The following is a 27,002-nucleotide window of genomic DNA, read 5'->3' as shown; positions in this document are numbered from 1 at the left end:
GTATGTCCACACACTCGCTCTCCGCGTGGCCACCAAGCCGGTCGTAGAAGCAGCCGCCCGCCACACGTACACACACACAGCCCGACGTCTGGCCAATGCCTATTTTGTAGTGAGTTAAGAAAGAACGGCAGGTGCTGGTTCACACTGGAGATAGTCACAGAGTGCTGGAGTAACTCAGCGGGTCAGTCAGCGTCTCTGTGGAGAGAAGGAACGGTCGACGTTTCGGGCTGCGACTCTTCTTCAGAATGTTTTTCTCTTTGAGGAACAGCTAACGGTGGCCCAACTGAGAGCGGGGGAAATAAACCGCGCTGTCAGTCCGCTCGCTCGAGAGGCAGGAAGGAGTTTAGAAAGGAGGTGGTTGACATTTCCTGTTGGTGTGTGAGCTCAGCGTGGAGGTGAGGAGAGCTGAGAGGACAACTTGGCGGTGAAGGGGAAAGCCTGTCCCCACTCTGGGCTGGAGCTCAAAGCTGAGGGAGACTCTGGTTGGAGCTGGAGTTTGTGGGGACGAGGGGAGCTGTGAAGAAGCCAGTGATCGTGGGCGTGAGGGGGGACTAACTCCATTCACCTCTGTGTCTACCTCCATATCTGACCGTACCTTCAGCTTCCGACTGGTGTGTGGGTTACAAACAGGAAGCAGGCCTGCGGTAAGGACCACTCATCTTTGGCTGGCTGCTCTGATGAAGCCCTGAGCTCCTGAGTTTCACAGACCAACATTTTGTCCCTACGCTGCTCAGACGGAGGGCGAGAGAGAGAGAAAGAGAGAGGGAACGTCATAGACACAAATGGAAGAGGCAACATCGAGTATTCAGTGAGTGAGTGATCACATTGGCCTGAATCATCTCTGGATTGTCACACAGTTTGTGTGTGGACTAGAGGGATCTGTGGACACTCTTCCTCACCCCAGTTGGACCTCACGTGGCACACCGAGTCTCTTGTAGAAGACGTTGTAATCTAAACTAAGAGACAACACACCAGGAGGCGTCTAATTCAGCTCACAACCGGAAACATTGCTCTGCCGTCTTTGCAAATATCTAATTGAAACTCCACACTTTAGACTTTAGAGATACAGGGGGTGGAAACAGGCCCTTCGGCCCATCGAGTCCGTGCCGACCAGCGATCACCCCACACACTTGCACTATCTTTTTTGATTCTTTACCGAGTTTATCAATTCTTTACCGAGTTTAGCCAATTAACCTACAAACCTGCACGTCTTTGGAGTGTGGGAGGAAACCGAAGCTCCCGGAGGAAACCCACACAGGTCACGGGGAGAACGTGCAAACTCCGTACAGACAGCCCCCCGTAGTCAGGATTGAACCTGGTTCTCGGGCGCTGTGAGGCAGCAGCTCTACCCGCTGCACCACCGTGCCGCCCCTGCTGTGAGAGGGTTGAGTGGATGTCGGGGGTAGGTCTGGTCCCGGTCACTGCCGGTCACTGTGTCCAGAGCTCGCCGATGCTGGCTAGCCAAGGCGGTGGCCAGCGGTCACCAGCAGGACCTCCGGCCAGCCCGGCTGCGGGCATGGAGGGTCTCACCCCGAAGCGGGGGTCCGGTCAGGGGGGGTCTGACTCCGCCAAGAAGCGGCGACTGGTCACCGAGAGCTACGAGCAGAAGGTGGAGCGCAGGTTCGAGAACCGCCACAGCCTCTTCGGCCGAAACAACGTGACGTTGTGCCGCAGTTCCCCACGGCAGCGCAGCGCCCAGCAGAACCCTCGGCAGCAGGCCTTCCTCAAGCGCAGGAACCTGGCCCTGGGTGAGGACGAGAACAAGCCCAACGGGGGCAAGAACTCTGCACCAGGCGACCTCTCCAACCTCACCTACATCCACTCAGGTGTGGGCCCAGTGCCAGCCCAACACAACTCAATCTCACTCACTCAGGTAAGGCCAGGTGCTCCCGTCAAGAGTCCAGGTGTCAGGGGTTATGGGGAGAAGGCTGGAGAATAGGGTTAGGAGGGAGAGATAGATCAGACATGATTGAATGGTGGAGTAGACTCGATGGGCCGAATGGCCTAATTCTGCTCCTATCACATGAGTTTAAGTGTCAGATGTACTCAAGGAAAATGGAAAATAAAATTCCTACAGAACAGACCCATAAATGCAATAAATGTACACAATGTATACAGTAAACCCTTGTGATAACAGAACACAGAGTGCTGGAATAACTCAGCAGGTCAGGCAGCATCTGTGGAGAATAGGGATAGGTGACGTTTCACAGAGTGCTGGAGTAACTCAGCGGGTCAGGCAGCATCTGTGGAGAACATGGATAGGTGACGTTTCACAGAGTGCTGGAGTAACTCAGCGGGTCAGGCAGCATCTGTGGAGAACATGGATAGGTGACGTTTCACAGAGTGCTGGAGTAACTCAGTGGGTCAGGCAGCATCTGTGGAGAACATGGATAGGTGACGTTTCACAGAGTGCTGGAGTAACTCAGTGGGTCAGGCAGCATCTGTGGAGAACATGGATAGGTGCGTTTCACAGAGTGCTGGAGTAACTCAGCGGGTGCAGCAGCATCTATGGAGCTAAGGAAATAGGTAACGTTTCGGCCCGAAACGTTGCCTATTTCCAGAAGGGTTTCGGCCCGAAACGTTGCCTATTTCCTTCGCTCCATAGATGCTGCTGCACCATAACTCAGTGGGTCAGGCAGCATCTGTGGAGAACATGGATAGGTGACGTTTCGGGTCGAGACCTTTCTTCGGATTCTCGGTCTGGCCCGGCCGGCTGGCGGTGGTGGGAGAGGCGAAGGTCGGCGGAGGCGATGGCCGCGGTCCGCAGGCAGCCGCAGTGCCGGTACGGGTCAGCGGTGGTGGTGGTGGTAGCAGTAGGGTCTGGAGGCGGGGGGGGGGGGGGTGGTGTGGGGTGGGGGGGGGGGGGGGGGGGGGGGGGGGGGGGTGGAGTCTAAGCCATCACTACAACCACGGTCCATCACAAGGAGGTCCGTTATACCGAGGATTCACTTTAGTTGTAAGTGTTAAATATATTAATGGCCACAATGCCAGTATAACCCCTGGTCAATAGACAACAGGTGCAGGAGTAGAGGCCATTCAGCCCTTCCAGCCAGCACCGCCATTCAATGTGATCACGGCTGATCATCCACAATCAGTACCCCGTTCCTGCCTTCTCCCCATATCCCCTGACTCCGCTATCTTTAAGAGCCCTATCTAGCTCTCTCTTGAAAGCATCCAGAGAACCGGCCTCCACCGCCCTCTGAGGCAGAGAATTCCACAGACTCACAACTCTCTGTGAGAAAAAGTGTTTCCTCGTCTCCGTTCTAAATGGCCGACCCCTTATTCTTAAACTGTGTGTGGCCCCTGGTTCTGGACTCCCCCAACATCGGGAACATGTTTCCTGCCTCTAGCGTGTCCAAGCCCTTATAATCTTATATGTTTCAATGTTTAGTTTAGTTTAGTTTAGAGATACAGTGCGGGAACAGGCCCTTCGGCCCAGCGAGTCCGTGCCAACCAGGGCATTGATTAGTGTCAGAGGTTATGGGGAGAAGGCAGGAGAATGGGGTTAGGAGGGAGAGATAGATCAGCCACGATCTCCGTTCTAAATGGATTACCCCTTATTCGTAAACCATAATGGTCCTTGGAACAGCCAAATACTGACCGTAACAGTTCGTGGTTGAGGTTAGTGTTGTGGTGATGGTGAACCCGGTGGTTTGTTTGTTTGGTGGGGGGGTGGGGCTGTTCGTGAACTCGGAGACCTCGGCGTACAAGCTGCTGCTCCTTTCTCCAGATGGTATCGCAGGTTATCACCGGTTCCTCGCTCCCCTCCATTGAGTCTGTCCAAAGCAAGCGCTGTCTGCGGAGGGCGCTCAGCATCGCCAAGGACTGCTCTCACCCCAACCATGGACTGTTTGCCCTCCTACCATCCGGGAGGCGCTACAGGTCTCTCCGTTGCCGAACCAGCAGGTCCAGGAACAGCTTCTTTCCGGCGGCTGTCACTCTACTCAACAACGTACCTCGGTGACTGCCAATCACCACCCCCCCCCCCCCGGACACTTATTATTATTTATTCAAATCGTTTGCTATGTCGCTCTTCCAGGGAGATGCTAAATGCATTTCGTTGTCTCTGTACTGTACACTGACATTGACAATTAACATTGAATCTGAATCTGAATCTGAATCTGAGGTTGATAACATAGCAAGCTCACTCTCTCTCTCTCTCTCTCTCTCTCTGTGTACAGATGTCTCCACAGCTCAGCCCCTCCACTGACGGCCCGACATTCAGTAAGCAACTCACTCAGCGGGCAGCAGAAGGCACCAGGCTCACTCTCCCCATCAGCCCTCTCACCCAACACAAAGCCAGCGCCCACAACGTTCCCACTAGAGATAAAGGTGAGGACACACTTCATTGATTTTTTTACAAGGATAGTATGGTGCGACACATCTTCAAATCCAGTGTTAAAACACATTTGTACTCCCTGGCTTTTGACCATGCCTGAGGCTTTGCTTCTGTTTGTGGTGTTTTTGATGTTTCTTTATTTTACATGTCTTTTCCTACTTTTGATTGTTATTTTTGGTGTGTATTCACTTTTTTGTCAATGATTAGTGATGTACAGCACTTTGTTGCAGCTATGTTTGTTTTTAAAGTGCTCTATAAATAAAATTATTATTATAAATTATTATTATTATTAAATCTAACTATGGGCTGGGTTGGGTGGGGTGGGAGGGAGGGATGAGAGGCAGGTATACCAACACTTTTCTTTCTCTTTTTCTTTTTGTCCTTTTATTTTTTTCTATTCCTCTCTCGTTTCTTTCTTTTATTCACTCTGTGGCAACACTGCTTCGCTAGTCTAGGGGTTCCATCTCTGCACATCGCACCCGTTCTCTTTCTTCTTCTTTCTCCTTTCTTTTCCTCTAACTCAAAGCTAAAAAGTTAAAATTGGAGCTGAAACATAGAAACATAGACAATAGGTGCAGGAGTAGAGGCCATTCGGCCCTTCGAGCCTGCACCATTCGCCATTCAATATGATCATGGCTGATCATCCAACTCAGTATCCTGTACCTGCCTTCTCTCCCATACCCCCTGATCCCTTTAGCCACAAGATTCACCACGCTCTGTGTGAAAAAAGTTTTCCTCATCTCTATCCTAAAAGATTTCCCCTTATCCTTAAACTGTGACCCCTAGTTCTGGACCTCCCCAATATCGGGACAAACGCTCATCATAGGTTAACCCACTCATTCCTGGGATCGTTCTTGTAAACCTCCTCTGGACCCTCTCCACATCCCAATGGTGTGTTAGCTTTCATTGCAAAAGGATTTGAGTATAGGAGCAGAGAGTTTCTACTGCAGTTGTACAGGGTCTTGGTGAGACCACACCTGGAGTATTGCGTACAGTTTTGGTCTCCAAATCTGAGGAAGGACATTATTGCCATAGAGGGATTACAGAGACGGTTCATCTGGGATGTCAGGACTGTCCTAAATAGACTTGTTTTACTCCCCTTATCTAATAGAAACTTACAAAACTGTGGAGGCTAGATGCCCCGATTGTCCAGGACAAGGGGGACTTAAAGGGGAAATCCTTTAAAACCGAGATCGGGACGCAGAGAGAAATCTCTGGAACTCTCATCAGAGGGTAGTTGAACCCACTAGATGTTCTTGTGGTAAGGGGATCAATGGAGAGAAGGCTCCTCTGGATGACAGCCATGATCATATTGAATCTCCAGAGCCGGCCACATCCTGCCTATTTTCAGTTTCTATGTTTCTATGTTTCCTCAGATATGGTGCCCAAAATTGCTCACAATATTCCAAATGCAGCCTTGTAGAGCCTCAGCATTCCATCCCTGTTTTTGTATACAAGCCCTCTTGAAATAGATGCTAGCATTGAGTTTGCTTTTGTCTGTGAACAGCTACTCAGATGCCACCAGCACAGAGCCAGGAGCTTGGCCGTGCCATGCGGAGGGATGCCAGCCAGCAGACTGAGTGAGTAGCGAGTTCGTTCACCGACACTTGTCCTCGGCAGCCGTCCCTCTGGAGAACACGGATGGGTGACGTTTTCGGTCGGGATCCTTCTTCAGACCTGAATCATCACCGATCCACAGCCTCCACAGATGCTGCCTGACCCGCTGAGTTACTCCAGCACTCTGTGAAACGTCACCTATCCATGTTCTCCACAGATGCTGCCTGAACCGCTGAGTTACTCCAGCACTCTGTGAAACGTCACCTATCCATGTTCTCCACAGATGCTGACCCGCTGAGTTACTCCAGCACTCTGTGAAACGTTACCTATTCCTTAGCTCCATAGATGCTTGCCCTGAGTTACTCCAACTCTGTGAAACGTCACCTTCCTCTTATCATGAGTTACTCCAGCATCTATTTCACTTTTACCGTATCAACCGCATTTTATGCACTAAACTCGATTGTAATCACATATTGTCTTTCCACTGACTGGATAGCACGCCACAAAATATTTTCACTGTACATAGAAACATAGACAATAGGTGCAGGAGTAGAGGCCATTCAGCACTTCGAGCCTGCACCATTCGCCATTCAATATGATCATGGCTGATCATCCAACTCAGTATCCTGTACCTGCCTTCTCCCCATACCCCCTGATCCCTTTAGCCACAAGGGCCACATCTAACTCCCTCTTAAATATAGCCAATGAACTGTGGCCTCAACTACCTTCTGTGGCAGAGAATTCCACAGATTCACCACTCTCTGTGTGAAAAATGTTTTCCTCATCTCGGTCCTAAAGGATTTCCCCCTTATCCTTAAACTGTGACCCCTTGTTCTGGACTTCCCCAACATCGGGAACAATCTTCCTGCATCTAGCTGGTCCAACCCCTTAAGAATATTGTAAGTTTCTATAAGATCCCCCCTCAATCTTCTAAATTCTAGCGAGTATAAACCAAGTCTATCCAGTCTTTCTTCATAAGACAGTCCTGACATCTCAGGAATCAGTCTGGTGAACCTTCTCTCTACTCCCTCTATGGCAAGAATGTCTTTCCTCAGATTTGGAGACCAAAACTGTACGCAATACTCCAGGTGTGGTCTCACCAAGACCCTGTACAACTGCAGTAGAACCTCCCTGCTCCTATACTCAAATCCTATTGCTATGAATTCACCACGTTAACACCCACTGCCCGCCCAATACCTTCAGTGAAATTGTCTTTTTCTCTTTTTCACAGATGCGGTGTCACCGTTCTCGATCAGGTGAAGAACATTTCCACCAGGCTTCTTCCTGCCCCTTGTGCTCGGTGCCCCAGTCTATCACTGTGTGTGCTGTGTCTGTAAATGAAGATAGAGGGGTAACAGTGAACCATTCACCCAAACATCTATCTTCATGCAGCATAGCCCCAAACTGCACACCACTTTGACATGACTGACACACTCATGGGAGAAAGTGGGGCTCGCTTTGTAAATATAAAGTCATGACGTCAAAAGGTGTAAGGAATGGGAGTACAATGAGGCCATTCACCTGCCTTCTCCCCACAACCTCTGACACCCGAACTAATCAAGAAATCTGCAGGACGCTCGCCAACATGGCGTCCCTAGTTACGGGTGCTCGCCAACATGGCGTCCATAGTTACGGGTCCTCACCAACATGGCGTCCCTAGTTACGGGTCCTCACCAACATGGCGTCCCTAGTTACGGGTGCTCACCAACATGGCGTCCATAGTTACGGATGCTCACCAACATGGTGTCCCTAGTTACGGGTCGCTCACCAACATGGCGTCTCTCCCTACGGGGTCCTACATGGGCGCTCAGCCACCAATGGCGTCCCTAGTTACGGGTCCTCACCAACATGGCGTCCCTAGTTACGGGCGCTCACCAACATGGCGTCTCTAGTTACGGGTGCTCACCAACATGGCGTCCCTAGTTACGGGTCCTCACCAACATGGCGTCCCTAGTTACGGGCGCTCACCAACATGGCGTCCCTAGTTCACCAACATGGCGTCCCTAGTTACGAGCGCTCACCAACATGGCGTCCCTAGTTACGGGTCCTCACCAACATGGCGTCCCTAGTTACGGGTCCTCACCAACATGGCGTCCCTAGTTACGGGTCCTCACCAACATGGCGTACCTACGGACCATCACCAACATGGCGCCGGACCATTGTCTCTGTCCTGAAGGCTGTGGCTCAAATACTCACACTCACTCGACCCCGGCCTATTGACAACCCCGATCCCGACAGTGACGCCCAGACACAGAAGGTGCGTGGCCGTGCTGGCAGCTTTGCGCAGGATGCGGTACGGCCAATGCTCGCTGCTCGCTGCTGCTCGGCGTCTCCGCCATTGTGGCCGCCAGCACAGGCCTCCTTGCGTCACCTCGGCCTCTGGCCCGGGAGGGACCAGAGATGACGGAAGTCTACGGGCCGGATGATTTGGGGTTATGGGCCACATTCGGCCCGGGGGCCGTAGGTTGCTGACCCCTGATCTATGAGACGTTGGAGATCAAGGCTCACGTCTTGATGGTGGGATGGATGTTCCTGACAACTTGAAGCATTTACTTTAGCATTTCATGTTGGCTTATTCAAGAAATACTTGTATCTTGTGTCTTGCAGGAGATCCAACAACTGTCAGAGTATCTGAAGGTACTTCCTCTCATGTTCCTGAATATAAATACTGGACTTTACCTTGCACTAAACGTTTGTCCTTTATCCTGTATCTGTACACTGTGGACGGCTCGATTGTCATCGTGTGTGGTCTTTCCACTGGCTGGATAGCGCGCAACAAACAGCTTTACACTGTCGCTCGGTATATCAATAATATTAATAATGAGGAAGGGAAGGAACAGCACAAGTCAACATCCATCCACAAGTCTGCATGCTGCTCCTTTAGAGATACAGCGTGTAGACAGGCCCTTTGGCCCACTGAGTCCATGCCGACCAGCGATCACCCTGTACTATCCCACACACCAGGGACAATTCACAATTTACTGAACCCAATTAACCCCACAAACCTGCAGGAGCGGAGCATCCGGAGAAAACCCACTCGGTCACGGGGAGAAGCATAGAAACATAGACAATAGGTGCTGGAGTAGAGGCCATTCGGCCCTTCGAGCCAGCACCGCCATTCAATATGATCATGGCTGATCATCCAACTCAGTATCCTGTACCTGCCTTCTCTCCATACCCCCTGATCCCTTGAGCCACAAGGGCCACATCTAACTCCCTCTTAAATACAGCCAATGAACTGTGTGGCCTCAACTACCCTCTGTGGCAGAGAATTCCAGAGAATGTACAAACTCTGTATAGAGAGCACCCAAGGTCAGGATCGAACCCAGGTCTCTACCGCTGCGCCACCGTGCCACATTCAAATAATATACAAATAAAAAGGGCAATTCCTGTTATGAATGAATTTCCTGATGTTATATAACCCTGTTTGTAGATGTAGATAGATGTATCTGTTGCACAAAGTAGATACACAAGGTATGCAAAGAGTCGCACATAAAGGGCGCTTACAATTACAAATCCCCCCTCCCCCCCCCCCGGTTCTTTCCCTCCTCCCCCCTCCCTCATTGTGGCCCCCCCCCCCCCCACGCCGGGTTCCCATTGTTCTAGATAGATGGAGATAGATGGAGAGAGATGGAGAGAGATGGAGAGAGATGGAGAGAGATGGAGATAGATGGAGAGAGATGGAGAGAGATGGAGAGAGATGGAGAGAGATGGAGAGAGATGGAGAGAGATGGAGAGAGATGGAGAGAGATGGAGAGAGATGGAGAGAGAGATGAGAGAGAGATGGAGAGAGATGGAGGTAGATGGAGAGAGATGGAGAGAGATGGAGATAGATGGAGAGAGATGGAGAGAGATGGAGAGTGGAGAGAGATGGAGAGAGATGGAGAGAGATGGAGAGAGATGGAGAGAGATGGAGAGAGATGGAGATAGATGGAGAGAGATGGAGAGAGATGAGAGAGATGGAGAGAGATGGAGAGAGATGGAGAGAGATGGAGAGAGATGGAGAGAGATGGAGAGAGATGGAGAGAGATGGAGAGAGATGGAGATAGATGGAGAGAGATGGAGAGAGATGGAGAGAGATGGAGAGAGATGGAGATGGAGAGAGATGGAGAGAGATGGAGAGAGATGGAGAGAGATGGAGAGAGATGGAGAGAGATGGAGAGAGATGGAGGTAGATGGAGAGAGATGGAGAGAGATGGAGGTAGATGGAGGAGATGGAGAGAGAGATGGAGAGGTAGATGGAGAGAGATGGAGAGAGATGGAGGAGAGATAGATGGAGAGAGATGGAGAGAGATGAGAGATGGAGAGAGATGGAGAGAAGGAGAGAGACGGAGTGAGGGAGAGATGGAGAGAGATGGAGGAGATGGAGAGAGATGGAGGTAGATGTAGGTAGACGTGCAGACATGCTGTCGGTGTGCTGCTACAGTGTGCTGGCTGTGATGAAGGTGTTGCCGTCGGCTGGGTTTGATGACTGGACGTCTCTCTCTTGCAGGAAGCATTACACCGGGAGCTGAAGCTGAAACAGAAGATGGCCATCCTCCAGCAGCTGCTGGCAACCCTGCTACAGGCAGCGGAGAAGTCCTGGAAGGTAGAGAGCACGGACATGACCGCTCGCTGAACCTGCCGTAGCTGTGGGTCAGCTCGGCAACATTCCTCCATGCCTACCTCCACAAGCTGACTCACCTCCTTGAGACACACACAAAATGCTGGAGTCACTCAGCGGGGCAGGCAGCATCTCTGGAGAGAAGGAATGGGTGACATTTCAGGCCAAGACCCTTCTTCAGATCGAAGAAGACTTCATCAGGCTGAAGAACGGTCTCGACCCGAACAGTCACCAATTCCTTCTCTCCAGAGATGCTGCCTGTCCCGCTGAGTTACTCCAGCATTTTGTGTCTATCTTCGGTTAAAACCAGCACCTGCAGTTCCTTCCTCCTCACCTCGTTGAGATAGATACTGTTACAGTAGCTAGCTGAAGGAGGTGGTTTAGTTTAGTTTAGTTTAGAGATTCAAGGGGGAAACATCACCGATCCACATGTGTGCATGGTACACCTTTATACTTTAGCGATACAGCGTGGAAAAAGCGCCTTCGGCCCACCGAGTCCGCGCCGACCAGCGATCCCCGCACACTAACACTATCCTACACACACTGGGGACAATTTATACTTATACCAAGCTAATTAACCTACAAACCTGCACGTCTTGGGAGTGTGGGAAGAAACCGAAGATCTCGGAGAAAACCCACGCAGGTCACGGGGAGAACATGCAAACTCCGTACAGACAGCACCCGTGGATCGAACCCGTTGAGGCAGGTGCTGCAACAGCATTTAAAAGGCATTTAGACAGGTACATGGATAGGAAAGGTTTTAGAGGGATTACAGTTTTCACAAAATTAAATATTGCACAAAATGCTGTTTGTATTTATCATGTTCCTCCGTTATCGGGTCGATGAGCTCATGTACAGCATAGATGGGCCAAACAGCCCGTTACTGATTCTATCAGTATCTGTACTAGTCTATGTTCAATCAAATTCTGCCTCCTACGCTCTGTGTTCACCTGTTCTGCTCACCTGTCGCACTCACCTGTCGCACTCACCTGTGAATCTTCATTTCAGGTGCAGTTGGATGATGATGCCTTACGCTGTAAACTCCAATCACTTGAGGCTCAGCTACACACCTGGGCACAGGTAGGGAATGACTTGTTTGATGAGCTAATTGAATGATACTTCATTGCCACCTGAACCTCGGGTACCCAGGTGAAGTGAAATGCTTTGATTTGCATACGACCCAGGTGGTATAAAGTTACAAAAGTACCGAACAATCCTATCTGCCTCGGAGAAGGTGACAGCAAACAGAGATAAAATGTAGTCGGGGGCAGTCAGACTGGTGGGAGAACTGGGAAGGGGGAGGGATGGAGAGAGAGGGAAAGCCCTGTCCCACTGTACAAGTTCATTCCAAGAGCTCTCCCGAGTTAAAAAAAATCAAACTCGTGGTAAGCACGGAGAATGAACGTAGCGGGTACGTCGGAGCTCGGGGACGTCTCTTAGCGGCTCGTAACGCTAACGGCAGGTACTCGGGAAGACTCGCTAACGGCAGGTAAGCACGGGAAGACTGGTGAAGATTTTTCAACGTGATGAAAAATGTCCACGAGAGCCCCGAGTACCGACGAGTGGCCGTTACCGTAAATCTCCGAGTTCGAATCAGGGCAAACTCGGGGAGAACTCTTGAATGAACTCGTACAGTGGGACAGGGGTTTTACTTAAAGATAGAGAAGTTAATGTTCATATCGCTGGGGTGTAAGCTGCCTAAGTGCAAGAACATGGTCTTCGACCCACCGAGTCAGCACCGACCAGCGATCCCCGCACACTAACGCTATCCTACACACACTGGGGGCAAACAGAATACCCACGGGGAGAGCGTGCAAACTCCGTACAGACAGCACCCGTAGTCGGGATCGAACCCTGGTCTCCAACGCTGCGTGTGCTGCAAAGCAGCAACTCTACCGCTGCACCACCGATACATACAATTTAAGAAGGCCACAGTTTATGAATAAGGGGTCGGCCATTTAGAACGGAGACGAGGAAACACTTTTTCTCACATAGAGTGGTGAGTCTGTGGAATTCTCTGCCTCAGAGGGTGGTGGAGGCCGGTTCTCTGGATACTTTCAAGAGAGAGCTAGATAGGGCTCTTAAAGATATTGGAGTCAGGGGATATGGGGAGAAGGCAGGAACGGGGTACTGATTGGGGATGATCAGCCATGATCACATTGAATGGCGGTGGTAGCATGAAGGGCCGAATGGCCTCCTCCTGCACCTGTTGTCTATTGTCTATTGTCTAAATGTTATGAGGTTGAGTTACCGCTACATCTGCCAACAATAAATGAATGAATGAATGCATGAATGAATGAATGAAAACTTTATTGTCATTCAGATATACACCTAGACACAGTGCACCTTGAACAAAATTTCATTACAATCTTCACAGTGCACCCTAATGAAATTTTGTTAGAGTGGATGCAGCCATTGACAAGCCTGTTTTCGCGCTGTACCTCTAACCTGGCCCCTGTGGTGCTCTGTAAAACAGCCAGGTGTTTCTTTGACAGAATCACTCACGGGATGGCGTGAAGGAGAGCATGATGGATATGCAGCAGCAGAAGCTCCGGTATGAGCAGGTGGCTAAAGAACAACTACAGAGAGCCACTGAGGAGAAAACGGCAGCAGAACGCAGCCTGGACAAGATCCAGGTGAGGGGCATTGCATGCTCAGTAACAGCTGCAGCACTGGGCCTCCACTCGCTGGAGTTTAGAAGGTTGAAGGGGGGGACCTCATTGAAACTTACAGAATAATGAAAGGCCTGGATAGAGTGGATGTGGAGAGGATGTTTCCACTAGTGGGAGAGTCTAGGACCACAGCCTCAGAATTAAAGGGCGCTCGTTTAGAAAGGAGGTGAGGAGGAGTTTCTTTTGTCAGAGGGTGGTGAATCTGTGGAACTCATTGCCACACAGGGCTGTGGAGGACAAGTCAGTGGACATTTCTAAGGCGGAGATCGACAAGTTCTTGATTAGAACGGGCGTCAAGGGTTTTGGGGTGAAGTGGTTAACGTTTCAGAAGGAACTGCAGATGCTGGAAAAATCGAAGGTAGACAAAAATGCTGGAGAAACTCAGCGGGTGAGGCAGCATCTATGGAGCGAAGGAATAGGTGACGTTTCGGGTCGAGACCCTTAAGGGTGAGGCAGCATCTATGGAGCGAAGGAATAGGTGACGTTTCGGGTCGAGACCCTTAAGGGTGAGGCAGCATCTATGGAGCGAAGGAATAGGTGACGTTTCGGGTCGAGACCCTTAAGGGTGAGGCAGCATCTATGGAGCGAAGGAATAGGTGACGTTTCGGGTCGAGACCCTTAAGGGTGAGGCAGCATCTATGGAGCGAAGGAATAGGTGACGTTTCGGGTCGAGACCCTTAAGGGTGAGGCAGCATCTATGGAGCGAAGGAATAGGTGACGTTTCGGGTCAAGACCCTTAAGGGTGAGGCAGCATCTATGGAGCGAAGGAATAGGTGACGTTTCGGGTCGAGACCCTTAAGGGTGAGGCAGCATCTATGGAGCGAAGGAATAGGTGACGTTTCGGGTCGAGACCCTTAAGGGTGAGGCAGCATCTATGGAGCGAAGGAATAGGTGACGTTTCGGGTCGAGACCCTTCCGGGTCTCGACCCGAAACGTCACCTATTCCTTCGCTCCATAGATGCTGCCTCACCCGCTGAGTTTCTCCAGCATTTTTGTTTAATATCAACATCTAGAACATGTTTGGACTGGTAGAGTCATAGAGTTATGCTTAGTGGAGTGGAGACAGGTAAGTGGGGAGTGAAGCTGGGTGTTTGTGCTTGCAGAGATCGCTGCAGGAAGCAGAGCGAGAGGCTGCCCACTGGAGAGAGGCCTATCATGGAGCCGTGGCCCACAGTGCGGAGATGGACAGCCAACACTTGTACACCACGGATCAACTGCACATAGCCGAGAGCAAGCTGCAGGTACCTTGCTCCTGATGCCGTCACTCGGAAATACTGTATGTTCCATTGAGAGAATCCATCATTGACAAGTAGTCAAGTCAAGTATATTCATCACATACACACATACGAGATGTGCAGTGAAATGAAAAGTGGCAATGCTCGCGGACTTTGTGCCAAAAAACAAACAGACAGACAAACTACAGACAGAATGGAACAGAATCACATATTACATATTGTGGGAGGAAGGACAAAGGGGAAAAAACGGCAATTTAAAAAAAAAAGCAGTAGAGTGGTTCAGTAGAGTTAGTCCCTGGTGAGATAGGAGTTTACAGTCCGAATGGCCTCTGGAAGAAACTCCTTCTCATCCTCTCCGTTCTCACAGCATGGCAACGGAGGCGTTTGCCTGACCGTAGCAGCTGGAACAGTCCGTTGCAGGGGTGGAAGGGGGTCTCCGATGATCCCATGAAGGGGTCTCCCATGTAGCATCCCCGGGCATCCCCTCCATGTAATTCTGGAGAGTCAAAGGAACACTCGGAACAACAGCCGGCTCCTCTCCCTGCCCTGTAGAACGGAGCGGTTCAGGAGATCCTTCACCCCTGCAGCCATTAGATTTTATAATACGGACCGCTAGGCTGGAGGGGGATGCAGTCTTTACATTTTTTAATTTTTAATTGTTAATTATTGGTCTTTTTAAGTATTTATTGCTCTCAGGTAGTGTCCACCTGGTATTGTATGTATTTTCTGTCTGCATTCATTTTGAATGTGTGGGTTTGTTGGTTGGGGGCTTCTGGATATCTGAATTTCCCTGAGGGGATCAATAAAGTATTTATTATTATTATTATTATTATTATTATTATTATTATTATTAGTAGTATTATTATTAGTATTATTATTAGTATTATTATTATTATTATTAGTATTATTATTAGTATTATTATTAGTAGTACTATTATTAGTATTATTATTAGTAGTATTATTATTATTAGTAGTATTATTATTAGTATTATTATTAGTAGTATTATTATTATTATAGTATTATTATTAGTAGTATTTTTATTATTAGTATTATTATTAGTATTATTATTATTATCAGTAGTATTATTATTTTTATTATTGTTATTTAGTGCAAGGTAAAGCCAGTTAAGATCAAAGATAGTCCGAGAGTCTCCAATGAGGTAGATAGTAGTTCAGGACCGCTCTCTAGTTGTGGTCGGATGTTTCAGTTGACGGATTTCTCTCCACAGATGCTGCCGGGACATTATTTTAATTTGTATTTCCAGCTTTTTCTCACATTACATCAGCATGGACGGCCAGCTTTCTATGCAACGTTGCTGACTTTTTCCCCCTCGTCTATATTTTTCCCAGAGAGCAGAAAGTGATGGTGAGGTGCTGAGAAGTTTACAAAGCAAGCTGGAGGCTGTGGAAAATGAAACGCACACACTCTTGGACCAGATCGATGCCCTTAAAGAAGACAACGAGCTCAAGGAAAAGCAGCTTCAAATGGGCAGAGGTACGCCACAGCTGAGATGTACACACAGAGTTGTTCACGGCTCACCTGGCCCATGCCGACTTTACAAGGATGTTGCCAGGACTTGAGGGCCTGAGTTATAGAGAGGGTTTGAGCAAGCGAGGACTCTATTCCTTGGAATGCAGGAGGATGAGAATTGATCTTATAGTGGACAAAATCACAAGAGGAATAGATTGGGCAGAGTAGGGGAATCGAAAACCAGAGTGTATAGGTTTAAGGTGAGGGGTGGGGGGAAGATTTAATAGGAACCTGAGGTGTGATATATTCACGCAAGGGGTGGTGGGTGTATGGGACGGGCTGCGGGAGGAGGTAGTTGAGGCCTCCTGTATTTTTATGCACCTCCTGCACCTATTCAATATGACCATGGCTGATCATCTAAAATCAGTATCTGGGCGTCACTGCTAACCATATCTAAACCGTGGCTGGAATAGCAGCGGGCCAGAGCTGCAGTGAGCAGTTCACTGTCCAACACCCCAGAGCCCTTTCACCAGCTCCAAGCTGCGTTGAGGTTATGATAGAATGCGTGCTCTGCCAATAACATTCTGTGGAGCAACGTGGAACGTGGAACAATACAGCACGGGAACAGTGTAGGAAGGAACTGCAGACGCTGGTTTATACCGAAGACAGGCACAAGATGCTGGAGTAACTCAGTGGGTCTGGCAGCATCTCTGGAGAAAAGGATGGGTGATGTCTCCTATTCGTTTTCTCCAGAGATACTGCTTGACCCGCTGAGTTACTCCAGCGTTTTGTCTCTATCTTCAGTGCAGCAACAGGCACTTCAGCCCACAATGTCTATGCTGAGCATGGTTCCAAGGCCAACTCTAAAGTGCCTGGACATAATCCATATCCCTCCATTCCTTGCGTGTCCATGTGCCTATCCAAAGGTCTCTTGAAACACCACTGTCGTATCTGCTATCCACCACCACCCCCAGAAGCTCGTTCCAGGCACCATAAAAATCTTGCAACCTTGCCCCTCTCACCTTAAAGCTTTGACCACCAGTATTTGATATTTCCATCATTGGACACGCGGCTCTGACCATCTGCTCCATCAGTGGCTTTCATGGTCTTATACACCTCCACCGTGTCTCTCTCCTCAGCCTCTGGCAATGCAGAGAAAATAATGCAAACTACAAGAGTCACGTGTGTGGCCCTTTGAGCCTCAGATGACCCCATTACATCGTGGACTGTAAAATGACCACTGATTGCTTTTTCTCCCCAGCTGAAATACAAAACGCCGAGGAGCAAAAGCAAGGACTGGGTTGTATGATCAGTCAACTGCAGGGTGAGTACAGATATCTCCTGACACCAAGTTCATGTGTCTTGCAATTGGAAAAGTTCCATAAGTCGTAGGAGTAGAATTAGGCCATTCGGCCCATTGTCTACTCCAGCATGGTTGAACTATCTCTCCCTCTCAACCCCATTCGCCTGCCTTCTCCCCGTATCCACCGACACCCTTGAAAAGGGCTCAACACACACCAAGCTGAAACCAAATACACAGCCCATTGATTGTTGGCGTAGACTCGGTGGGCCGAAGGGCCTGTTTCCGTGCTGTATCACTCTATGACTAGTGTAGCTGGAGCATGTTGGCTGCTGTGGGTAAGTTGGGCCGAAGGGCCTGTTTCCGTGCTGTATCTCTAAGCTCAACGCTAAGATGTGAAAGATGTTTTCTCTTGAGGGAGAATCCAGGACCAGAAACATTGAAGACAACCCGCCAACTTGTTGCCTCCCAGACCTGGCGGATATTTAGAACCCTGCTCAAGGGGCAGGGGGTAGAGGGCACAGGGGGTAGAAACATAGAAACATAGACAATAGGTGTAGGAGTAGAGGCCATTCGGCCCTTCGAGCCTGCACATTCGCCATTCAATATGATCATGGCTGATCATCCAACTCAGTATCCTGTACCTGCCTTCTCTCCATACCCCCTGATCCCTTTAGCCACATGGGCCACATCTAACTCCCTCTTAAATACAGCCAATGAACTGGCCTCAACTACCTTCTGCGGCAGAGAATTCCAGAGATTCACCACTCTCTGTGTGAAAAAACGTTTTCCTCATCTCGGTCCTAAAAGATTTCCCCCTTATCCTTAAGCTGTGACCCCTTGTTCTGGACTTCCCCAACATCGGGAACAATCTTCCTGCATCTAGCCTGTCCAACCCCTTAAGAATTTTGTATGTTTCTATAAGATCCCCCCTTAATCTTCTAAATTCTAGCGGGTACAAGCCAAGTCTATCCAGTCTTTTTCTTCATATGAAAGTCCTGACATCCCAGGAATCAGTCTGGTGAACCTTCTCTGTACTAGAGGGATAGAGGAGGCAGGGGGGGTAGTAGCAGTGGGGATAGAGGGGGGGGGGGGGGGGGTAGAGAGAGGGGGGGGGGGGGGGCAGAGGGGGGGTAGAGGGGGCATCAAGGGAATCAAGGGAAATGGGGAAAAAGCAGGGTACTGATTTTAGATGATCAGCCATGATGATATTGAATGGCAATGCTGGCTCAAAGGGCCGAATGGCCTACTCCTACACCAATTTTTCTAGCCCTTTCACTTCTTATTGCTGTATCATAATCAGCTGCTGTGTGAATTTTCATTGTAAATAATTGCAACGGTATACTCTAATTAATTACCATTTTTTAAAAACTAAACTAAACTAAAACAGGCACAAAATGCTGGAGTAACTCAGCAGATCAGGCAGCATCTCTGGAGAAAAGGAACAGGTGATGTTTCGGGTCGAGACTCTTCTTTAGACTGAACAAGGGTTCCGACCTGAAACGTCACCTGTTCCATTTCTCCTGACCCGCTAAGTTACTCCAGCGTTTTGTGTCTATCTTCGGTATAAACCAGCGCCCACAGTTCCTTCCGACACACTAAACTATTTGAAACAGAAGTTAACTTATGGAGTGAAAATGAGACTCAGTGGATCGGATACCAACTCTGCCCAACAGTAACTCGTTACAACATTTCTTCAACCTGCAGAAATGTTACAGAAGAAGGTTGCAGAGGCGGCTGAGCAGGAGAGATCGGCGCGACTGTACCGTGAGTCAGATACTAGTTTAAACCAAAGACAGACACAAAATGACTCAGCTGGTCAGGCAGCATCTCTGGAGAAAAGAAATTGGTGATGTTTCGGGTCGAGATCGTTCTTCAGGCTGGGTCTTTTTATAGAAACATAGAAATTAGGTGCAGGAGTAGGCCATTCGGCCCTTCGAGCCTGCACCGCCATTCAATATGATCATGGCTGATCATCCAACTCAGTATCCCGTACCTGCCTTCTCTCCATACCCCCTGATCCCCTTAGCCACAAGGGCCACATCTAACTCCCTCTTAAATATAGCCAATGAACTGGCCTCAACTACCTTCTGTGGCAGAGAGTTCCAGAGATTCACCACTCTCTGTGTGAAAAAAGTTTTTCTCCTCTCGGTTTTAAAGGATTTCCCCTTTATCCTTAAGTTGTGACCCCTTGTCCTGGACTTCCCCAACATCGGGAACAATCTTCCTGCATCTAGCCTGTCCAACCCCTTAAGAATTTTGTAAGTTTCTATAAGATCCCCTCTCAATCTCCTAAATTCTAGAGAGTATAAACCAAGTCTATCCAGTCTTTCTTCATAAGACAGTCCTGACATCCCAGGAATCAGTCTGGTGAACCTTCTCTGCACTCCCTCTATGGCAAGAATGTCCTTCCTCAGATTTGGAGACCAAAACTGTACGCAATACTCCAGGTGTGGTCTCACCAAGACCCTGTACAACCACAGTAGAACCTCCCTGCTCCTATACTCAAATCCTTTTGCAATGAATGCTAACATACCATTCGCTTTCTTTACTGCCTGCTGCACCTGCATGCCTACCTTCAATGACTGGTGTACCATGACACCCAGGTCTCGCTGCATCTCCCCCTTTCCCAATCGGCCACCAGTGAGAAATAAACTGCATGACATTGTTTTTACCATGCGATGATCTTTCCACACGTCGGTAGTCGTTGTTGGCTCAAGAGTAACTGGGAAGAGGAACTTGGTAACTCGCAGAAATGAGAAGTAAACGGCAAACTTAGACATACACGTGGGAACTCATTTAAACTCCTGAATATAAACTTGGAATCTCGTAGTTTTATTTTTTTCTTTCACTCGGGATCACTCTTGGGTGGGCTTGCACCGTGAGACAGGGCCTTAACGGCACGGCAAATCATAGAAACATACACAATAGGTGCAGGAGTAGAGGCCATTCGGCCCTTCGAGCCTGCACCGCCATTCAATATGATCATGGCTGATCATCCAACTCAATATCCTGTTCCTGCCTTCTCTCCATACCCCCTGATCCCTTTAGCCACAAGGGCCACATCTAACTCCCTCTTAAATATAGCCAATGAACTGTGTGGCCTCAACTACCTTCTGTGGCAGAGAATTCCACAGATTCACCACTCTCTGTGTGTGAAAAAATTTTTTTTTTCTCATCTCGGTCCTAAAGGATTTCCCCCTTATCCTCAAACTGTGTGACCACTTGTCCTGGACTTCCCCAACATCGGGAACAATCTTCCTGCATCTAGCCTGTCCAACCCCCTTAAGAATTTTGTAAATCAACTTCTGCCCTCTCTGTTCCCCATGGCAAACATGGACTGTGATTCATTGCAGATGAGTTCCGTGCCAGGACAGCACAGCGGGAGGCCACGCTTCAGCAGGAGGTCAGACAACTGGCTGAGCAACTGGAAGGGCAGTCGTGCCAGCTCCATGCCAAACAGGAGGAGGTGAGGGAAGGTGGCAGAAATCCCTTGCCCCTGATGTGAGGTGGCATCCCATAGTGGCAATGTCCCGTCAATAATCTCATGTAGCCACAGCTCCAGGGGAGGTAGTTGAGGCAGGTACCATTACAACATCTATGTTTAAGAAAGAACTGCAGATGCTGGAAAATCGAAGGTAGATGAAAATGCTGGAGAAACTCAGCGGGTGAGGCAGCATCTGTGGAGCGAAGGAATGGGTGACGTTTCGGGTCAAGACCCTTATGGGTGAGGCAGCACCTGTGGAACGAAGGAATGGGTGACGTTTCAAGTCGAGAAAAGGGGAGGAGGAGGAGCCCGAGGGCGGGTGGATAGGAGGGTGGGAGGAGACAGCTAGAGGGTTAAGGAAGGGGAGGAGACAGCAAGGGCTAGCAATGTTCAATGTAGAATTCAATGTTAATGCCATCCGGACGCAAGGTCCTACTCCCATACCATGTGTGACAAGTGAACCCCTTTGATGCCCATTGGCTGGGTTTGACAGGAGCTCCAGGCCAAATACTACCCTGGGGGTGAGATAGTGTCCAGTCAAGGCCTCGTGGACGGATTGATGCATTGGCAGGAGGTACATTGGCCATTGATTTGTCCCTCAGTATTACTGGAGGTTGAACATGATGACTGGGGCCCATTGGAAGGTTTTTTCTACCTGTGTCTAAGCCATGCCCTATTTACCTCCTCTTCCTCACCCACCCTCCAGTGCAACGGCCTCCAATCCCAGCTCGCCACGGTGTGGGTAGGACGTCAGGCCCAGCTCACACACCCAGCAGCCTCCCGCAACCAGACAGACAGACTGCAGAAGAGACCTGCCCAGGTGAGATTCTGAAACCACCTCCTGTCTCAGGTGAGGAAATACCACACTTACAATGAATGAGCAACAAACCACCATCATGTGTGCATGAAATCACTAGGAAACTGCTTGCCTAAGAATACACTTCATACGAACCGGCTTTTTCTGTCATCATTAACTATTTTGATCAGAAAATTAACCCAATTAAAATGATATATTAAAAAATAAGGGACTGCAGATTCTGATTTACAAAAAATAGATATGGCGACACAGCAGGTCAGGCAGCATCTCTGGAGAGGGGACCCTTCTCCTCCCCATCTAAAGGGACCGACCCAAAACATCACCTATCCATGTTCTCCACAGATGCTGCCTGACCCGCTGAGTTACTCCAGCACTCTGTGAAACGTCACCTATCCATGTTCTCCACAGATGCTGCCTGACCCACTGAGTTATGGTGCAGCAGCATCTATGGAGCTAAGGAAATAGGCAACGTTTCGGGCCGAAACCCTTCTGGAAATAGGCAACGTTACCTATTTCCTTAGCTCCATTGATGCTGCTGCACCCGCTGAGTTACTCCAGCACTCTGTGAAACGTCACCTATCCATGTTCTCCACAGATGCTGCCTGACCCGCTGAGTTACTCCAGCACTCTGTGTCTTTTTTAGGTTAACCAGGATGTACAGTTCCTATAACTAACATTTTAAACTTTTATTGGCCTGTCAAGTTCATTTTTTCTTGATCATGTTCCAAATAAGTTGTAGAGTTTAGTTTACATCCATTGTTTATATAATATAGATTTCCATAACATCTGCCAGTGACAATTAAAGCTGCTATCACAAGTCTGAAGAAGGGTCCCGATTCGAAGGGTCCCGATTCGAAGGGTCCCACTTTGTTTTAAACCAGCAGCTGTATCTCCTTCCCACACATCCCCATTCACAGTCGCCTGTCCATTTCCCACCCCAGATGCTGCCTTACCCGTTGAGCAACTCTAGCAGTTTCTCTTCTGCACCAATCGTATAAACATTGAAACATAGAAAATAGGTGCAGGAGGAGGCCATTCGGCCCTTCGAGCCTGCACCGCCATTCAATATGATCATGACTGATCATCCAACTCAGTATCCTGTACCTGCCTTCTCTCCATACCCCCTGATCCTTTAGCCACAAGGGCCACATCTAACTCCCTCTTAAATATAGCCAATGAACTGTGGCCTCAACTACCCTCTGTGGCAGAGAGTTCCAGAGATCCATGTGTCCATGTGATCCACAGTATGGTGTTCTAGTCACCATTACGGATACTAGTTTTTAATTGGAGAATATTCAGTTGATTGCATCAAATCTCTGCGGCCATGAGGGTTTAAACTCCACTCTCGTAAGAGACTGAAGCCCTCGGTCATGGCTGACCATGCGTGATGCATCCTAGTTGTTGGCCGCTCACTACAAAACTCAGCTGGAGCAGCGTCACTTGTGGCTGAAGAGACCAATGCATGAGTGACAGTCTCTGTGGCAAAGGTCACGTGTGTGTGTGTGTGTCCGTGTGTGTCCGTGTGTGTGTGTGTGTGTGTAGGTGTGTATGTGTGTGTCTATGTGTGTATGTGTGTACCTCTGTGTGTGTCTGTTTATATGTGTGTGCGTGTGTGTGTGTGTGTGCGTGTGTGTGTGTGTGTGCGTGTGTGTGTGTGTGTGTGTGGGTGTGTATGGGTGTGTGTGCGTGGGGGTGCGTGGGGTGTGTGTGTGTGCGTGTGTGTGTGTGTGTGTGTGCGTGCGTGTGTGTGTGTGCGTGTGTGTGTGTGTGTGTGTGTGTGTGTGTGTGTGCGTGTGTGTGTGTGTGCGTGTGTGTGTGTGTGTGTGTGCGTGGTGTGTGTGTGTGTGTGTGTGTGTGTGCGTGCGTGTGTGTGTGCGTGTGTGTGTGTGTGCGTGGTGTGTGTGTGTGTGCGTGTGTGTGTGTGTGCGTGTGTGTGTGTGTGTGTGTGTGTGTGTGTGTGTGCGTGTGTGTGTGTGTGTGTGTGTGTGTGTGTGTGTGCGTGTGTGTGTGTGTGCGTGTGTATGTGTGTGCGTGTGTGCGTGTGTGTGTGAGTGTGTGTATAAGTGTGCGTGTGTATGTGTGTGTGTATATATGTGTGTGTGTGCGTGCGTGTGTGTGAGTGTACGTGTGTGCGTGTGTATATGTGTGTGTGTGGGTGTGTGTGCGTGTGTGGGTATGTGTGTGTGTGTGTGTGTGTGTGTGTGTGTGCGTGTGTGTGTGGTCTCGGGTTTGTTGAAGTTGCCGTGCCCCTCTCTGCGCGCCCGCTTGTCTGCCGCTGCGTTCAACAGTTTCTCTTCCCCCGTTTTGAGATGTTGGTTCAGGTTAACTCTCCACCTTGTGCGGTCGGCTGCAAGGGTCTCCCAGGACCCCACATCCATGTCAAGCACCCGCCTTCATCTATCTCTTGCACAATATCCAGCAACATAACCCTGGTTACTCCGTTCACTTTAGACGCCATTGAAATTAAAATCGAAAACTATTCCCAGCTTCTGAAAAAGATTTGGGCATCAGAATGTTCGATCATAAGACTTATACGTCATTTATACACACTGAATATTCCTCAATGTGTCAGAAATAGAAGATGGTGAATCTGTGGAACTCATTGCCACAGACGGCAGTGGGAGATTGACAGAGTCTTGATTATTAAGGGAGCCAAAAGTTATGGGGAGAAGGCAGGAGAATGGGGTTGAAAGGGAGAGATTGATCAGCCATGATCGAATGGCGGAGCAGAGTAGATGGGCCGAATGGCTTAATTCTGCTCCTATATCTTATGATCTAAGATGGGATGAAGACTTCCTGCAGACAAATGATGTGATCTGAAGTTGCCACTGCTGAATGTATCCAGAGAACTGCCTATGATGCCTCCTGGCATGTAGGGCAGCAAGGAAGGGCCTCCACTCCTGTGTGTTCTGGGCTAGCTTCTGGACACTGCCCCAGGGCAGCTCCAATGTTTTCATTTCCTCCTCTACAGTTCGATGCCAGGTGGTTCTGGGTCTCCCTCTTTTCCTTTTCCCATCCGGTGTCCAGTGCAAGGCTATTCTTGGGATGCTGTCTGGTCCTAGCCATCCTAGCATCTGTTGATGGCCCTGGAGGTCCATCATGCCCAGCAGTGTTGATTCCTTCAGTTGCTGTTCCCGTAACATATGTGTATTACGAGGCAGGGTTGTTAGCCCTGTGCTCAACCTCCAGCCTGGAGGACCAGTGGATCGCTCCTTGTCTCACCTCTACCCTTCCACCTGTCCAGCATGGGAGACCCTAACAGGAGACGAACCTCCCACTGGTATAGCTCTAGGGGTCACTGAGACACACAAGCTCCCCGACCACGACAAGGTTGCAATCCAACAGGGAGATCCAGAGAACGCAGCCCGTTTTACACATATAAATACCGGGGGCGGGTGGGTAGGGACATTTTCGTTGGAGTTATATTATGTAATGGATTGCTGATTTAGAGCTCTCTATCCCCTCTTTTCTAGAGGCGCTATAGTCGATGTTGGACATTCCTCCTGGTGGCTGCAGTGGGAGCAGCGCTGGCAGTACTTTGGGCAAACATGGACAAAGTTCCTTTTTAAGAAGCTGAATGAATGAAATGACAACGTGTCACCAACACAAACTTGTAACTGTACTTGAACATGGAATTTCCATCAAAAAAGAAACACTGATGTATTTTAAAATCTTTAGGTATTCAGGTGTACATTCACTCCAGGTAATCGATCAAGTTATTGGGAGCCCTAATCTGGTTTAATAATACATTCAGGGACACAAATCTGCAGATATGGTCGTGGCTTTTAGATAGGCAGGCAGGCAGATAGGTGTTGCACTTGAGTTTCAAATATTTGATGAAAGGGACGGAGAAGATACAGATCACATGCTGGCAGTGGAGATTAGTTTAAGGGCCTGTCCCACTTACGTGACATCGTGTGGTGAAGCCTGTATGGTCGTGAGTAGTCGCCCAAAGAGTCGTACCTTATTCTGGTTGCCGCTGGATTTTCAACATGTCGAAAACTTTCAGCCACCAGCTGTGACTGTGCCGGGTGTTGGCGGCAAGTCGCCGAAAAGAAATTGTGTAAGTGGGACAGGCCCTTTACTTAGCATCATGTTCGCCAGGGACATTGTGGGCCGAAGAGCCTGTTCCTGTGCTGGACTGTTCTATCTTCTATCAATATTTAACATTGCCTCTGTGTCTCCTGACCTACATCTGATCTGGTTCAGTTCACCACTCAGTTTTAAGGAAGTGCATTAACACCTTGTTTAAGAAGGAACTGCAGATGCTGGAAAATCAAAGGTAGACAAAAGTGCTGGAGGAACTCAGTGGGTGCAGCAGCATCTGTGGAGCGAAGGAAATAGGCAACGTTTCGGGCCGAAATCCTTCTGGAAATAGGCAACGTTTCGGGCCGAAACCCTTCCGGGTTTCGGCCCGAAACGTTGCCTATTTCCTTCGCTCCATAGATGCTGCTGCACCCGCTGAGTTTCTCCAGCACTTTTGTCCACCTTCATTAACACCTTATTGTCAGAACCCAAATGTCAGGGTGTCAATGCCGTGGATACCCACATCCTATTTGTAAATACAATAAAGGTGTAGGAAGGAACTGCAGATGCTGGTTTACAGCGAAGATAAGACACAAAATGCTGGAGTAACTCAGCGGGACAGGCAGCATCTCTGGAGAGAAGAAATGGGGAGTCTGAAGAAGGGTCTCGACCCGAAACGTCACCCATTCCTTTTATCCGGAGATGCTGCCTATCCCAGTGAGTTATTCCAATAATAAAGTGTTTTATTTAACTGATAAGAGAGCATCACCGGATGCAGCTTTCCTGACTTTCCTGTCTCGGAGACATCGTTCCAAGGCTTGGCAGAAAGGGCAAATGCCTTATGTTGGGTGTTACAGCGACGAACACACCTTATTGTCAATAGAAAGGATATATTTGCTCAAATGTGACAATCAAATATATTTGAACATAACTTGCCCTACACGGTGTGTGGGAAGCAACTGCAGATGCTGATTTACACTGAAGATAGACACAAGAAGCTGGAGCAAGTTTGCCGCCCACACACAAGTGTCGGGCTAATCTCACAGCCTATGTGCTGAATATTTACAGATCACCGCTCAGTTACACCTGAGTTTCAAGCTTCTGATGAAAGACTGAGGGGCTAGAACAATTAAAAATAGTTTGATACTGAAGTCAGGCCAGGAATGGCACAGAAACTCAGTCAAGGAGTCAAATTCAAGTCAATGAAACAGTTTACTCAAAGAATATGTCCCTGTTTTGAGAGAAAATGTGTTTTACTGTGTTATATAACATTTGTAAAATATCATTTTAAATGCTGAGCTGGGATCTGATCCAAAATAGGGTTGGTTTGAGGCTTTATATCTTTGGACGCTGATTCTGGGTTAGATGGATGTTTAACTGACAAAGCTATAATTTTATCCTTGGGTCTGGTGCCCACGTGTCCATCCAATGTACACAAATGTTTACATTTAAGATCCAAAATGAGCTTGGTGATAAGGTGGCAAAAAGCGGGTAC

The 27,002-nt window shown here is 48.9% G+C and overlaps 1 protein-coding gene across 1 annotated transcript; it reads left to right on the top strand.

Moving 5' to 3' along the window:
- On the top strand, positions 1-25,796 carry LOC129708973 (TRAF3-interacting JNK-activating modulator). Its single transcript, XM_055655078.1, has 15 exons — positions 1-1,873; positions 4,182-4,332; positions 5,847-5,919; positions 7,128-7,152; positions 8,504-8,533; positions 10,389-10,484; positions 11,508-11,579; positions 12,995-13,135; positions 14,275-14,412; positions 15,757-15,901; positions 17,139-17,201; positions 18,885-18,944; positions 20,534-20,646; positions 21,371-21,484; positions 24,955-25,796. The coding sequence occupies exons 1-15, from the start codon at positions 1,394-1,396 to the stop codon at positions 25,048-25,050; spliced, it is 1,797 nt and encodes a 598-aa protein (XP_055511053.1). The 5' UTR covers positions 1-1,393; the 3' UTR covers positions 25,051-25,796.
- Positions 25,797-27,002: the final 1,206 nt, after the last annotated feature.

This window comes from Leucoraja erinacea, chromosome 24 (genome assembly GCF_028641065.1).
Source record: "Leucoraja erinacea ecotype New England chromosome 24, Leri_hhj_1, whole genome shotgun sequence".
In the NCBI taxonomy this organism is placed as follows: Eukaryota; Metazoa; Chordata; class Chondrichthyes; order Rajiformes; family Rajidae; genus Leucoraja; species Leucoraja erinaceus.
Note: the sequence above shows the minus strand (reverse complement) of the source record. Positions and strands in the feature narration are given on the sequence as shown.